Source organism: Diadema setosum, chromosome 2 (genome assembly GCF_964275005.1).
Source record: "Diadema setosum chromosome 2, eeDiaSeto1, whole genome shotgun sequence".
Classification (NCBI taxonomy): Eukaryota; Metazoa; Echinodermata; class Echinoidea; order Diadematoida; family Diadematidae; genus Diadema; species Diadema setosum.
In genome coordinates, this window is record NC_092686.1 from 12,175,827 (window position 1) to 12,190,641 (window position 14,815).

The following is a 14,815-nucleotide window of genomic DNA, read 5'->3' on the forward strand; positions in this document are numbered from 1 at the left end:
GCCACAAGACACTCTACTGTCCCCCCCCCCCCATCCCCCATTCTCTTCCAACTTCCATTGAGTTCCCATTGGTACTCTCTCCCTTGTTCCCTATCCACTTTCTACCACGCAGGGGCCTCTTAGTATTACCTCAACTACTAGGAGCGTTTGTATTCCTCCCACATCGGCACAATACGTGACAAGGCCAGTGTAAACAGATTTGTACCCGTTCTGAGAGCAGCCCATTTAGAGCTGTCACTTCCCTAAACGGCTAACGAGCGCCAAACCATAAAGCACACAATTAACGTGCAATCACCAACCACACCACCACAATATGCCACTGAAGAAGGAGAGAGAGAAGAAAAAAAAAAGAAGAAGTGATATCTCACCACAGGATACTAGTACATCCTCACAGCAAGCACTGGTGCCTATCTACCCGGCTGATGTCGGTAGGCCAGAGTTTCCATCTCGTGAGCACAGCCATGGTAACTCTTGTGCCCAAACGAGAGAACCACCTGCCCCTGGCTATTAGTGTGTAGTACGCAGGCAGGAGTGCATTGTGCCAGTGTGTGTAGTCCCATCACACGAGGGATCGGGGCAAAGCTCATCCCTATTAGCAGTGCGTGGAGGAATGATGACTTCCATGGCGTGCTGCTTGGATACCAGCCAGATGGAAGCGGCGACGATCGTGCCCTCCCTCCCTCCCCCCCGATGGAGCATTGTACCACCACCGAGGCATTGACACACCACTGCCAATTGGAGCTGGAGCACCCTGGAGCACTCTCTATATCCAACAAGCATATTAACTCTCCCTCCCATCTTCCACAAATTCTGCTACTCCAAATTTTCACACACACACACACACAGACACACAGACACACTTACAGATTGTACATACACTTATGTACAGTATCCCCTACACACACACACACACTCAGATATGACATGCAATTTATTACGAAATACACTGTCCATTGTTAGCCCTCAATGGCGGACGATCGAAGAAAAAAAAATTCAATATCTAATGAAACTAGCGCACATGTTGCTTCCATGGACATAATACCTAAACAATAGCTTCTGTCAGGCAGAAAATTGGCATTGAATGCCGTTGGAGGGATACCCCGCGTGACGTGGGTTGATTCTGGTCGCATTCCCTTGCAAGATGACGCCCCTCCGAAAAGCTCTCACCGACACCCGAGCGAGCATTGCAACACAGCCAGGGAAACATGTGTTCTCCGGCATAAATTCTCTTTGCAGGATAAAACCGGTTGAGAGGTGCGATTCCTGGGAGAATCCGCGGTGATGTTGACACTTATTACAGGGGATAAGTGTGAAACTTGAACCTGTCTCCTTTTTTCTTCCCATCCCCCCCCCCCCCACACACACACACACCCTCTCTCTCTCTTCTTGTTACATGGGGGAAAGTTTGCTCTTTATATTTTCTTTGTATTTTCATCCAGTTACCACAATGTCCCTTTCCCAAATGCTGTGATTATCTCAGGGTCAGTTGTCCGTACTACAAACTTCATTTTAACACTTCCAACAAACAAATACATCACACAAAAGGTAACAAACTGAGCATCTGTAACAATGACACCCTATGCAACTCCTCCCATCATTATAGCATACCAGCCGGTAATGCATTATTTTTTCAATTTTTTGAAAATAATAAGTAAGGTCTATTCAGATGTCCAGTGAAACAGATGAAACATCTGTGCACTGTTCTCATGGCTAGTTTTTATGTGATGTTTAATAATGCTATAACAATTAAAACCTACACACAGCTGATGTTCATATCATCCACACAAATCGTGATCATCACAAAAATGTGATACAGAATTGAAACAAAAATGATATGTATTTCAAGCAACAGCTGACTGCCTGCTTAATACTATGATAGAACCAACGAGGTATACCTCCTTGATCTCACACACCCTTTATAGGCTATTCAAAATAGTTATCTTGGTCATGTGACTGAAACATACATGTATGTTATGCAGTATCCCTTATAGTATTTGTGCAGTAAATAACTTCCATGGTTCAGTTTTACATGAATTTGTACTTGAGATATCATGCACTGGTTTGTCTATTATAGGGCAAACATCCATTTTTAATGAAAATGCTAACATTAACTATTTCTTTGCACTTTTAACTAAAGTATTCGATTGTTTCCAAATGATACAAAATTGTCACAGAATCATGTGTGATTTCATACATGTACTTTTTGAATGTGGTTACTTGAACAGTATCTTAAATATCAGAAAAAAACTGCTGAAGAATTAAAAAGCCTATAATCGGGATGTTAACATTTGAAGGACATTATGATGTCCATCTGCATTTGTGTGTATGTGTGTGTGTGTGTGTGTGTGTGTGTGTGTGTGTGTGTGTGTGTGTGTGTATGCATGCCTGTGCATGTGTACCAAAGGTATATTATGTATTGGTGTGTTTATTCGCAAGTACAGTTGTACCGTAAAACAAGCAAATGGATGTAAATGTGATTACAAATGATGATGAAATTATGACGTACCCGTTGGTAATGGTTTCGGGCATCCAACAGATTTTGATCAATTTTATACAGGTATTCTGTCTAATGAATTCAGTCACTCTGTGGAAAAGCTTAAAATAGCACCATTCACGAGTCACATTCTAACCTATTTTAGGATAGAATTGACATCACATGAATTCACTGCCCTGTGGCCAAGTGCATTAAAATAGAAGCACAATCCCTTGTTGTGAAGCCTGAATAATTTCTAGACACAAACTTGTCTAGTTTTGTTCTTTAAATTGTAACCAATCAATGCTGAAAATCTCTGAGTTTAAGCTTCTAGTGGAAACATTTTAGTTAGAATCGGTTCAATTCATTACTTTTGCACAAAATCAGAAATTTATCCCCCCCCCAAAAAAAAAAAAAAAAAAACTGTTTCAGAAAGAAAGAAACAAACGCTTACATCTTCTGTGATGGGTTGCATATTTTCAGACTCAGTTAAAAATTTTGCAATTTAGAGGGTTTTCTTAAATTCTGATACTGTCTACTGTCAAACCTGTCTATAGTGACCGCTCCAGGTGAAAAGAGTGGCCACTATAGACAGGTGGCCACTAAGGCAGGTTTGGCTGTAAATATGAACAAGGGAAGGCTCAAATAATAGATTTTTCACTCTACCCTATCAAACTTTAAGCCATTAAAGACGAGTCTTGAGAATACTCAAGCAGGTATCTATGGGAAATGCATGTTATAGCAAAATCAGTCCATCCTCAACAGGTTAACAATGAACAAAAAAAAAATAATAAAAATTCTGGAAGGTGATGAGTTAAAGGGGATAAAAAAAGTGGAGAGGAGACAATGTCAGGGGTGCTCAGAAAAAAAGGGATGCTGGATGGATGATACACGTTAGAGGATGGAGACACTCAGGCAGCTGATGAATTATTGAATAATTTTTTTGTCCCCCTCCCCACCCACAATCGATGATGGTTGGGAGTGATGGGCGAGTTATTGATAACCGGACTGGTGTCAATATTTCACTGCTTTTCTCATGCAGTCTGTAAGCAGGTCACGGCCAATTCATTTGTGCATCTCGGCAGGGAGAGCGAGAGAGAGAGAGGATAGAGAGATAGAGTGATAACAGAGGAAGTAAGAGGCGGAAGGTAGGAAAGTCAGAGAAGGAAGAAGGTAAAAGATTGTTGATTGAGAAAACTAAAAGCATAGAGACATCTACTGGTTTAATAATGATGTAATACTTTTATATTCTGAAGCACGTAACACGTACCTGAGCTATTAAGCCCAACAAACACAGATATTAACTCTTGTGTGTGCTACTCACAGAATTATTACCAGACTTTCTGTTGTTTTTTAGTGTGTTGTTGCTGTTTTTTTTTTTGGGGGGGGGGGCCTAGGGGAGAGACATTATTCAGGAATTGATGTCATGGTAATATCATAAGTTAATGGCGCCTATCTTTACGTTATGAAATTCTAAACCTCTGACACCCGTCTATACCCCAATTCCATATCAGGTCCTATCACAAGTAGATATTAAGTTACAATATTCCTTCATGTCTAGTCTATGGTGAGTCAGTTTTGAACATTCTGCCCTCAGAGACTGGCTTAAGTTTCTTTAAGAGTGAAATACTGCACATGAGTTGCATGCACATAGTTCTGCACAATAGAAAACAATAGCAAAACATAGAACAACACTGCACCCTTTCCCCACTGCCTTTTCTACAAGGAATGTCTGAATCATAAAGGGGGCTTTCATGCCATTACCCATGCTTAAATCACAGAAATTTACTGAATGTATCAAATACTGGAGACAAAATACACTATGTCTGTCTTTATTCATTTGCCTGTCTGCGCCCACTCTTGCTACCCCTAAAAAATATCTCCTTTGCTATACAAGTCACCAAACCGAGTCCATAAACAATCACGTTAATATAAGTGATCCATTGCTGTCAAGTTCTAATTTGATTCAGCTACACGCGTAAGCACATGTGTGATGATCGTGCCCCCGAAATGCAGCAGTCATTACAAAAACCCACGACACGATCAATCTGTAAATATCAAATACTGCACAGCAAGATATTTTTGCGGCATGAAATTTTCACGAATTGAAGCCGATGGCCTTTTCTTTTGTGGCATGAAATTATCCTGAACTGTCATTGGCATTCATCATATATAGGACCCTAGTGTAAACAAGAACTTTCACATACATTTCAATTTTGCAAATCTTGGCTCTCGCAAAATTTGCGAAACTAAAATGCATGTTAACATTCCTCATTTAACAGTGACTACAATGAAAGTGAGAGAGACAGAGAGAGGGAAAAAAAATAAAGGAATTACACGTGTAGTTGATGCTGCACAGCTTTGATAAGATGTGGTTTATGATAATAAATTGCCAAATTAGACACTGGGCAAATGTCAAATTCTAAATACGATACGACCCTATCAGGATATAAGATAATGGATCAATTATGGCTGCAATATCAACAAGTTTCAAGAATTAATTACAAGGCAGGAGCAGCTACATGATACAACAAAGATGGAAAAGGGTGAAGAAAAAAAAAAAGTTGAAGGCATCTCATTTCTGATGATGTAGTGGCATCTCGCTCCACTGACAAGATTACCTTATCACGCAGAAGAAAAAATGAAATTAATGTACACATATATAAAAGCCATTCCTCCTGCAAATTATACCTTGCTCCTAAACCTCTTCATCTTTCATGCCCCACTGGGCAAAAAGCTGCCGTAACACATCGCACGGCCTTGACTGTTGCTTTCGGTCTATTGGCAGACCTTTCCTGCGCACAATTGGAAGGATACACATAATGAAACTGGGGCTTGAGTGGATCAATTAACGAATGGTTGCCGTGGAATCGCGAGAATGCAAACTTTATTAGCGAAATTCTGCGCTCTGCAGCAGAACGGCAGAAGGGGGTGGGGGCAGTACTTATCAAACTGGTGATTGCATAGATTTTCCAGTGTTTTACTTTTGAACCTGAACTAGATATGGGGCTTGTGATGAGCAAAGTGTAGACCAAAGAAAACAAAACAATGAAAAAAAAAGAGTCATCCAGCCCCGTATATGGCTGTATTTAATCTATATTATTAGAAATATCAGCAAAAAGGCTGTGCTTTTGTAACTGATGGGTAGAACGGGTGTGATCGTGAGATTTGTGTCAAAAATTTTGGTATACTATAGAAAATTGTAATGTCACCGATAGTTTTGCACAAAAGACACAGCTACAAAATACATTCATACACACACTTTATATACTGAGTATGTGCACAAAATCACATGATTGAGTGAAAAGTCTTACGACACAGAGAATAATTGTGTGATGAATAATGGACACAAATACTGTGAGGTGCTTTGCCAGAGGAAAGCTTTTTTTTTTTTTTTTTTTCTGGAAGGGTTATACCAGTCATATTATACGCCAAACATTGTGTTTGTGATGTGTCTTCGAGACAAATAGTCTGTGAAAAGAGCAGCAATTTATTCAGGAAGTCAGCAAAACTCTGAAACTGGATGTTTGAAATTTGAAGTGGACGTAAAGTGTATTCACATTTAGCAAACAATTTTTTTATTTTTTAGTATACCATGTAAACCAAATACGTGTGTATGTGTTCGTCTAGCTGCCTTTTTTCTTTCTTTTTGTGTTAACAACACATTACTTTAATAGTGTGGGACTGATTAGCATCACTGACTTTTCATACTACAAGTCTGTAAGATGAGAAAGTAATGTTCAAGAACCCTATGTGTGCAAGCAAATGGAAATGAAAGGTCATGCCAGAAAAAAAAAATAAAAAATCCCATCCACGAATATCATCAAAGTGTAAAATTATTCTTTGACCACACAAAGAAGTGGCTAAGATGACAGGCAGTGGGGTTGTAATAGGTGGTAGTGCTACATAAATGTGCATGATCTAGAACTGTTCTTCATTTGACAATCACTGTTCACTGCTTCTCTTCTGGTGCAAAGGCCACATATCCAATTCTCTTAATCATTTACAGTGTATTTTCCTCCTGATATTAAGCCTCTTGTTTCGTTTATGTAGAAGTTTCTTTTCTCTTTTTCTTTCTTGTAGATTTCTTTAGATATCATTTTTATATATTTGTGAATTTAATTAAAATTCTTTAAGATATTAATAGCTTTGCTTTGTTTCTGCTTAGCAACTCCATAAATGTGTCATCACTTGCAAGAAAGGAAGTCATCAGCAAGTGGCATCTAGGTGGTACTATCAGCTTTCAACAATATCCTAGGAATTCAACACCCAGCGAACTCACCGATTCCCAAATATCATTCACCATGCTGGTATGTGCAGGCCTGAGTCTCTTGTTCTCGGTACCTGATGGCATGGAATGATGGATGGGACAAGTTCACTGTTGCCACATCATAGGAATACAATGTGAAAACAGAACTGAGAATACAGTACCAAAGAAGTGAAGGCCATGGAGAGTTGCATCATGCTGTATCTTTAATATACCGTATGTCCAAAAAAAAAAAATTACAACGGGACCCTTTGCAAAGATATCTTTAAAAATAGTGAATCAATCTAAATACAAATTCAGGGTATGAAACTATAACTCATTGCCCACATCTTACAGAAAACCCCATTCGATTTGCTTCAGTGGTCAAAGAGAAATGAGGAGTTTTGTAGAGGATGTCAGGAATCTCTTCCCTCCAAGTTCTGTCTATTGTATTCACACACAAGAGCATCGAAATGCTAAACTTGGAAGAATCAGACTCATGACATGCTTTACAACAATCCACATTTCTCTGTGACTGCTTAACCAAACTGAATGGGGTTTTCTGCAAAATAGAGCTAAGATGTTATATTTTAAGATTCTGAAGTAGCATTTAGACACTTTAATCATACTGGGTGTTATCAATGCGACAATCTGATTGTAATTTTTTTTTTGGACATACTGTACAAATGGTTTCAAAGTTAAGCAAACCATCCACAGTGGTATGCATGGGACACCATATATACACAATCTTCCAGTTTGTGTGTGTGTGGTTTTTTTTCTTTAATTTCTTTAAAGGAACTATGCGATGCAAATACATGTTGACCTGTGTCGATTTATTATACCCTGATCATCACTTGTGTGGCCACATATATACAGAAATATGTTCCATACATTTCTTGATTTTTTTTCCCCATTTTTCTTTAATCATTGGATCTACTCACTAACAAACAAAAAATCCATACTTGTCAATGACATCATCAATCAATCACTAATCAAGTACTAATATGATTAACAAAAGACATTGGGAGGCACTTTTCCAAAGACTGAGCATAACTTGCATGTTTTCATTCTACTGATGGGGGGGGGGGGGGGGAGGGACATGCAAGTTATGCTCAGTCTACGGCAAGGTGCATTCCAATGTCTTCTGTTAATCAAATTAATACTTTACAAGTGATTGACAGACGATGTCATAATCAGAATCTTAGTACGGAAGGTTTTGTTATGTTTTATGTAGACATATCCAAGTTTTCTGAAGAAAAACGAATATGAAATATTTCATATGGCATTGCCAAATATTTAGACATTCTTTTGGCCACATAAATGATAATCAGGGTATTATGAATTAATATAAGTCTACATGCATTTGCATTGTATAGTCGCATTAATGAAAGTCACACAAGAGCGTAAACCAATTAGATCCAATCTGAAATGCACTTGGCACAGTTCAATCAATCAAACTGCAGATTACTCTGCTGCTGGCTTTAAACTTTACATGACATCACGCTGAATTAACTCTTATTGTTCTGTCCACATCTGAAATCTACTCAGCAGGTAGATTTCATATCAGACTCAAAATAAAAATGAAAATTATACATCAGATTAAAGTTTTTAAACTAAGCGATGCACTCTACAACAGACATTGCTCTGATTTGGAAAGTGTTTCTGCATGAGATTTGGCATGGTGCATTTCTACAATGCTTTCCCAGGGCTCAAAGATAAGATTCTGCATATCTCACGCCATACTCCAGGCTGCACACACTTCAAGAAGTCTGAAAGGGGATATGATTCCTCATGCACAACTCTGAATGTATTGCAACACTGGACTGAGCTGGAGCAGATCGGATTATCGCAATCCAAATAATTGTCCTTTCGAAAGCCACTCCCGGTAATCCGCTATAACTTCTGTAAACTAGGTCAGCATTTGCATACCACCTCACCAGCATGTACACTCTCAATCAAATATCAGTTTGACCATTTAAGTCGACCTGCAGATAAATATGAACCAGGGAATTATCTCGCCCGATGTTGTAATTTCCTCCTAATTCAGCTCGCAATCGTCCCCCATTACGGCGTAATGAGCGATGAAGGCTGAATCGCTAGGTGTGAGATGGGTCTTTTTGCACCACGTGTGGACTGACACCACGGGCTGAAGAGAAAAGAAATGGATTCTGATTGCCTCCACAAGCTGCCTATTTAGGCAAATTGCATTTCAAGGTTCAAAAACACTCTGCCACATATCATATCCAATAAGGGTTCTGTAAAGGACTCCCTAGTCAACTTCAATGCCATTTGTATACAGTATGTATTGATAAAGCAGGTTTAGGATACTACACAATACCTCTGCTGGATACCAAATGAAATACTGCCTTTTTGATTTGATAAAAGTGTTGTTGGTACAGATATCAGCACAGCCAGAGGAAAAAAAAAAAAATTTAGCGACACAGTTCTCATCATATCAAAGTGAGGACAACAAGAAGCTTTCCACAGAGTTTAACCCACTGAAGACTGGTTCCGAATATACTCGCGCAGGTGTCTACGGGAAATGCGTGATATAGCAAAATTAGCTCATCCTCAATGGGTTAAAGTATGAAAAGAGATGATATGATGCAGGGATTCTCTTGATTACCACACATTCTACATCATATCTAACTGCCAGGTTGGATGATTGTAAACATATCATCTCGAGGTCACACTTTTCTTAAAACAGTCATAAGAATGTTGTTTTTAAAAAAAATGCTTCCTTACGGAAAATAAGCCCAGATTTTGAGAGACAAAGAAATTATTCCAATTGAATATGGAACATGTGATTCTGAAAGGAAGAGTAAGTTATCAATTCGGCAAATGAAATGCTGACATGGATTGGAAGTTTCTGATGAACTGGAACTAAAACTACATCCTGTTGATGTAATAAATATTTACTTATGCACAAAAAACTGCCATTCTGCATCCACATCCTCAAACAAAATCACAGGCAATTTCGAAATTCCATTAGATTCGACCAAAAAAAAAAAAAAAATCTTCCCTTAAATCAACAGGTGGAAGAGCTTTGAAAATACAATATTTCTACATCCAAATTTACAACATACTTGATAACTTCTTGCCGGCGAAACACAATAAAGCAGGATAGATTGACATGTCACTTAGTATCATCTCACTGTTTGTATACATAACATCACAGCTCTTCTTCCTTCTTCTTGTGCTATAGCACAACGTGCCAATACGCCGGTGTGTTACGAACACTCACAAACTCTTCAGCCTGACCTAGAAACCACAATTGGTCTCTAACCTCCCCCATCAAATAAGAGACCGCGAACAAAAAACAGGTTTCGGGGGATACCACTCACTCACTGCATCGTGCACGGGCAGCCAACTACAAAGGGCGGCGAGAAAAGTTACAGATCAGCGATTACCTCCAAATTATGACATCTTTTCCGCAGAGTACCTTCCACCCGCTGTCATCCAGCACTTCTTCTTCCAAGGGGGGGGCAAAAACAAAAAAACTGGTGCCAAATGAGACAACAACAAGGAATCGCAAACTTTGTGGTGTATTGTCGAAATCCGGCACTGTGGGAGACCACATGTACGACGCGTTGACAAGTTCTATTATATTCCACTCTGGGAGCACACTGCACCCCTCCCGACGACAAAAGCCCCCCTTTCAACGCTGCACACGCACTCATATTAGAAGTAAAAGGGCTGGGGGGGGGGGATGGAAAAGAGGAAAGGGGGTGAGAGAGAGAGTGAGGGTGGTGAATGAGAATGGGAGGACAAGGAACAATAGAAGTGGTGCAGGTTCACGCTTCGGTACACGTCTTTGACGAAGGGCCCAGCGAACTCCTTTATTGTGGCAACCACATTCCAATGTATTCCGTGCTGACCGGCTAGGCAGGAACATGAGATCACAGTTCTCACAGGGTCCCACTGCCCAGCATCCATTCTTCTCCTTGAAAATTAATGAAGACTTCTTTTTTTTTCATCAATAAGATCATCAATCCATAAAGTCTCACAAACTGTTCACAACTTCCTCCCACATCACTCAGTGAATTCCTACATTTCAATTTTTGTTTTCCTCTTCATACTGACCATTTACAAACTCTTGCATCATTCAAATCGTGATATGATGGGGACATACTCAAATAATCTGCACTATGATGCTTCTCTCTAAATGCAGAGCACACGGACACTGCATCCACCCTTCATCTGATACGCTATGTAATATGTAATCGAGGAAGAAACCTTTTTTGATGAAAACTTCATTTTCATCACAGCGGTTGGCACATTATTGCACTGACCTGATGGATGTCACTCTTAAATCAGAAAAGTTATCACTTGCTTGAAGTTTGCTATATTAATGTGTGCATGTGACATGGTGTGTATGTGTAGAGGAGAAATGGAAAGACAGACAAAAATTATGAGATCTTTCACACATATTTTACCATGGTAACACCAGAAAAAGAGATATTAATGCACCATATTGCAACTATATGTAAAAATTCAAGGCTATGTGTCAAGCCTGGTGTGCTAGAGTTGGAAGAAGAAAATAAGATGATCAGGGACATAGGCAAATACTGTAAAACGAGGAATGTTTAAATGCATTTCAATTTCGCTATATTTCGCGCGAGCCAAGATCCGCAAAATTAAAACGCACGCGAAAGTTCTTGTCTACACTATATGCATTAAATGTTAGAGGCAACTCGCGAATATTTCATGCCGCGAAAAAAGGCCATCGGCTCCGATTCGCAAAAATTTAACGCCCTGAAAATATCATGTTTTACATTAGTAGAAGGCACTGCAGGAAGTTAAATATATTATACATATTACTATTATCTCCTGATGAGGAAATTAATGGCAGCTACTGCAACAGTCCCACGTTAATCACACACATATCCCTGAAGAGGTTTCTTTCCATGTTCACTTCTTTCTCATCTACTCCTGGTATCTAAAGCTGATGAATGGGGTGAGGGGTGGGGTGGGGTGGGGGGTGCGGTGGGGTGAGGGAGGGGGATCACATTGGGTAGCTTAAAATTACCAAAATCCTTTGGGGTGGAATTTATGAAAAGCTAATGCAGCTTAACGACTGTTCTGACCTTGTAATCCAATGTGATGCTTTGAAGGCGTCAGTGTGGGATTTCCATCAAACGCTAGCCTGTAAGCCCGATTAGGAGTGTGCATGAATATGTGAGGGGGCCCCTGCCTAAATTCATTCATTCACTTTGGTCTCGAGACCCCACTGGATTTCATGTACAGCTCAACCAAAAATTATGTGGAGCAGCCCTACAAACCGCGGGCAGAGCACGACGTTTCCACATTACTCTTAAAATCTTTACCACAATACAGAAGCACTTGTGTGTGTTGCAATGCTGTGTAAACTACTACAGCAGTAATGACTGACACTTTGTCCAATGCTTGTCGAACAGGACGAGTTCAATAAAATATTAGGATAAGTTTGACATTATCACAATTATATTCTTTCCAAGTTCATGGCTGTAAGGAACAAAAGTGGGTAACAACAACCATATGCCTTAATCTCTAATTTTTTTGCTTGTTCACAGAGTACTTTCATAACAGCAGTCAGGACAAATTTTGGAAGACTCTAGGGTTCCCCCTATTCTTCTGATTAATCTTCGAATCAAGGACAGTTACTCCCAATATCTGGACTTGGAGGATCTCTGGTATATTCCCAAGTGCTTCTGGCAATTTATATGATCATTCTGTAACCCATGCAAGTTGCCTACCTGTTGCTCTTCCCTTCTTGCAGCAGCAGTGGAGATACTTCCTTTTGACTTGCTGGACAGCTTACGCTCTGCCTTGGAATGCTTCCCATGATGCCCGGCATCTCCATGGGGACCCGAGCCATGAATGGGTCTGGAAACATGAAGGAAAAACATGCAAAGAATGCAATGTAAATTACCTCAAAAATGTAACCTCAGAATTGAATGTATCTACACACATTCTCCTGCAACTAGTAACCCCTATTGTGGATGTACATGCATGTCCAATTTTCAAATATTCAATTGTGATACAGTTTATTTGGAAAACACTTTCTGGAGCAAAACTGGACTTGAACTCAAGGGTCTCCTGTTTATGAACCTATGGTATAACCCACCATACCACACTGTTTCTACTGTGTAAATGAAGCTGCACAGCTGAAGTTTCAACTAAAATGTAAGACCTTCTCTTTAAAGAGGGACGCTAGAAATATGTCATAATTGCAAGCAAACACAATCCCTCATCTCCGGGGCATTAATGGGAATACCAATCAATTCAATAAAGTTCACATTTCAAGCACCCCAAGTTCCTCAACCGATTCCACCATTCCCTGAATCCAAAAATGTAACAAATCACCAAAATTACCATCTGGAATACATCACCATGGATGACACATCGATGTCCACACTACATCACTTTCTACAACATATTATAATCATGAGCAACATATCATCATCTGCAGCACACTGTGTGCAAGATAATACCCAACTACAACATACTGCCATGTACAGTGTACAACACACCAACAGGAACAACTATATGAATACTTGAATGTGCTTGCTAATATGCTATTTATTCTAATTTCTATTCTCAGCAAAACAACATTACAGAAATGTTAAAATCTCCAGAAATCACATGCTATTAATATCTCCTGCTTCCATGTGCCTGCAATTAACAGAATAAGTTAAGACCAAAGTTGACCAAATTTTTAATTACTTCAAAAGGATGAGGCATGGGAATGAAAGGAAAAATATGCTTGAAATAGCATCAGATAAATCGAGGCCCTGATTCTAATCAAGAGCAGAAAACCTTGCATGCAAAAGGACACAACCAGAAGGAACAATTCCATGTCGGTAATCCGCCCATGGCAAAAACGAAAACGGAGGCCCCGTCGTCGCTCAATGCAAGGAGCTTGATGCGTGCGTGAAATGTCACTGGGTCAGTACATTCGTTCCCACGCATGAGCCGTTCATTCATTCATTTGTTAAATTGTTAAGCGGCACTCATTAGCAGGTAAAGTCATCATCACATTGCACGGCTACTCTATTCTTGCCTTTTTTTCCGTGTCTTTGCGCGTGCACTGCCCACTCTGATCAATAAACGGGGACTCGGGTGGTGAAAAACACGGCAGCAAGAGCATCATTCAAGAGATTGATTGCCATTTTCTTCTAAACATTAATTGGTTCTCTATTTGCTTTCTACCAATGTCCACTTCCAACCTCCATTCTCTTTTCTGTATTAGCCTTCCAAACTGATCTCTCATTTCGACTGGTCAATATTGCTCTATTCTCATTTTCTTCTTTTTTTTTAAAAGTGACTACAATAAATTGTCCCCTATACTCATCACAGACACAATTACTCGTAACTGTTTTCATTCCTTTCTCTCTTTTGCTGTCTCTCAATCAACATCCACATCTGCATCTACTGCATAATTTTTGAATACCAAAAATAACAAATCCATTCATTCCCACTTTCACTCCTCTACTTTGCATTATTTCTCTCTTCATTCTGGGGCTTGAATCCCAATGCCAAACAAATAATACAACTTATCACCACAACAGGCTGTGTAAACTTGCATATAAAACTCAAAAAGATATATTATATATAATATATATATATATATATATATATATATATATATATATATATATATATATATATATATATATGTCCAGTCATATCTTGTAAGGCATTGTTATCGCCTCCTTTGATAAAATGCACATCCTACTCCATCTTCTGATACTTGCTGAAGGCACAATTAAACTTTCGAGTACGCACTCTGTTCTTCCCACACAATTGACACTGATGCCAAAGCCCAATTGATAGCAAAGGACTTGAAATTAAAACACACTATGATTAGATAGTGGCATTTATCTTGCAGTTCTCGAATAGGCCCCTGTCCACACTGTGTACACACGTTTCTGCTATGTGTGTGACGTTTGAGTCTGATGGCACTTTCTCCTGATTGGATGATGAGGAGTGTTTCGACGGAAAGTCCACACGAGATGGAATCCCTCCCAAATGCTGCGGAAGCCGGGGCGATGTTTCACCTCATCAGTCCTTCTCATTAACTCCTGTGGCACGGCTAGCGTTGGCTGGCGTGTCCG

At 39.6% G+C, this 14,815-nt stretch overlaps 1 protein-coding gene across 1 annotated transcript in view; it reads right to left on the reverse strand.

The window, feature by feature from the left end:
- LOC140238332 (uncharacterized) overlaps positions 1–14,815 on the reverse strand; it is a 121,971-nt gene that overhangs the window by 37,153 nt on the left and 70,003 nt on the right. The window contains exon 2 of the mRNA XM_072318267.1: positions 12,455–12,584. Within this exon, the coding sequence (XP_072174368.1) occupies positions 12,455–12,584 (130 nt within the window). The remainder of the gene's footprint in view (positions 1–12,454; positions 12,585–14,815) is intronic.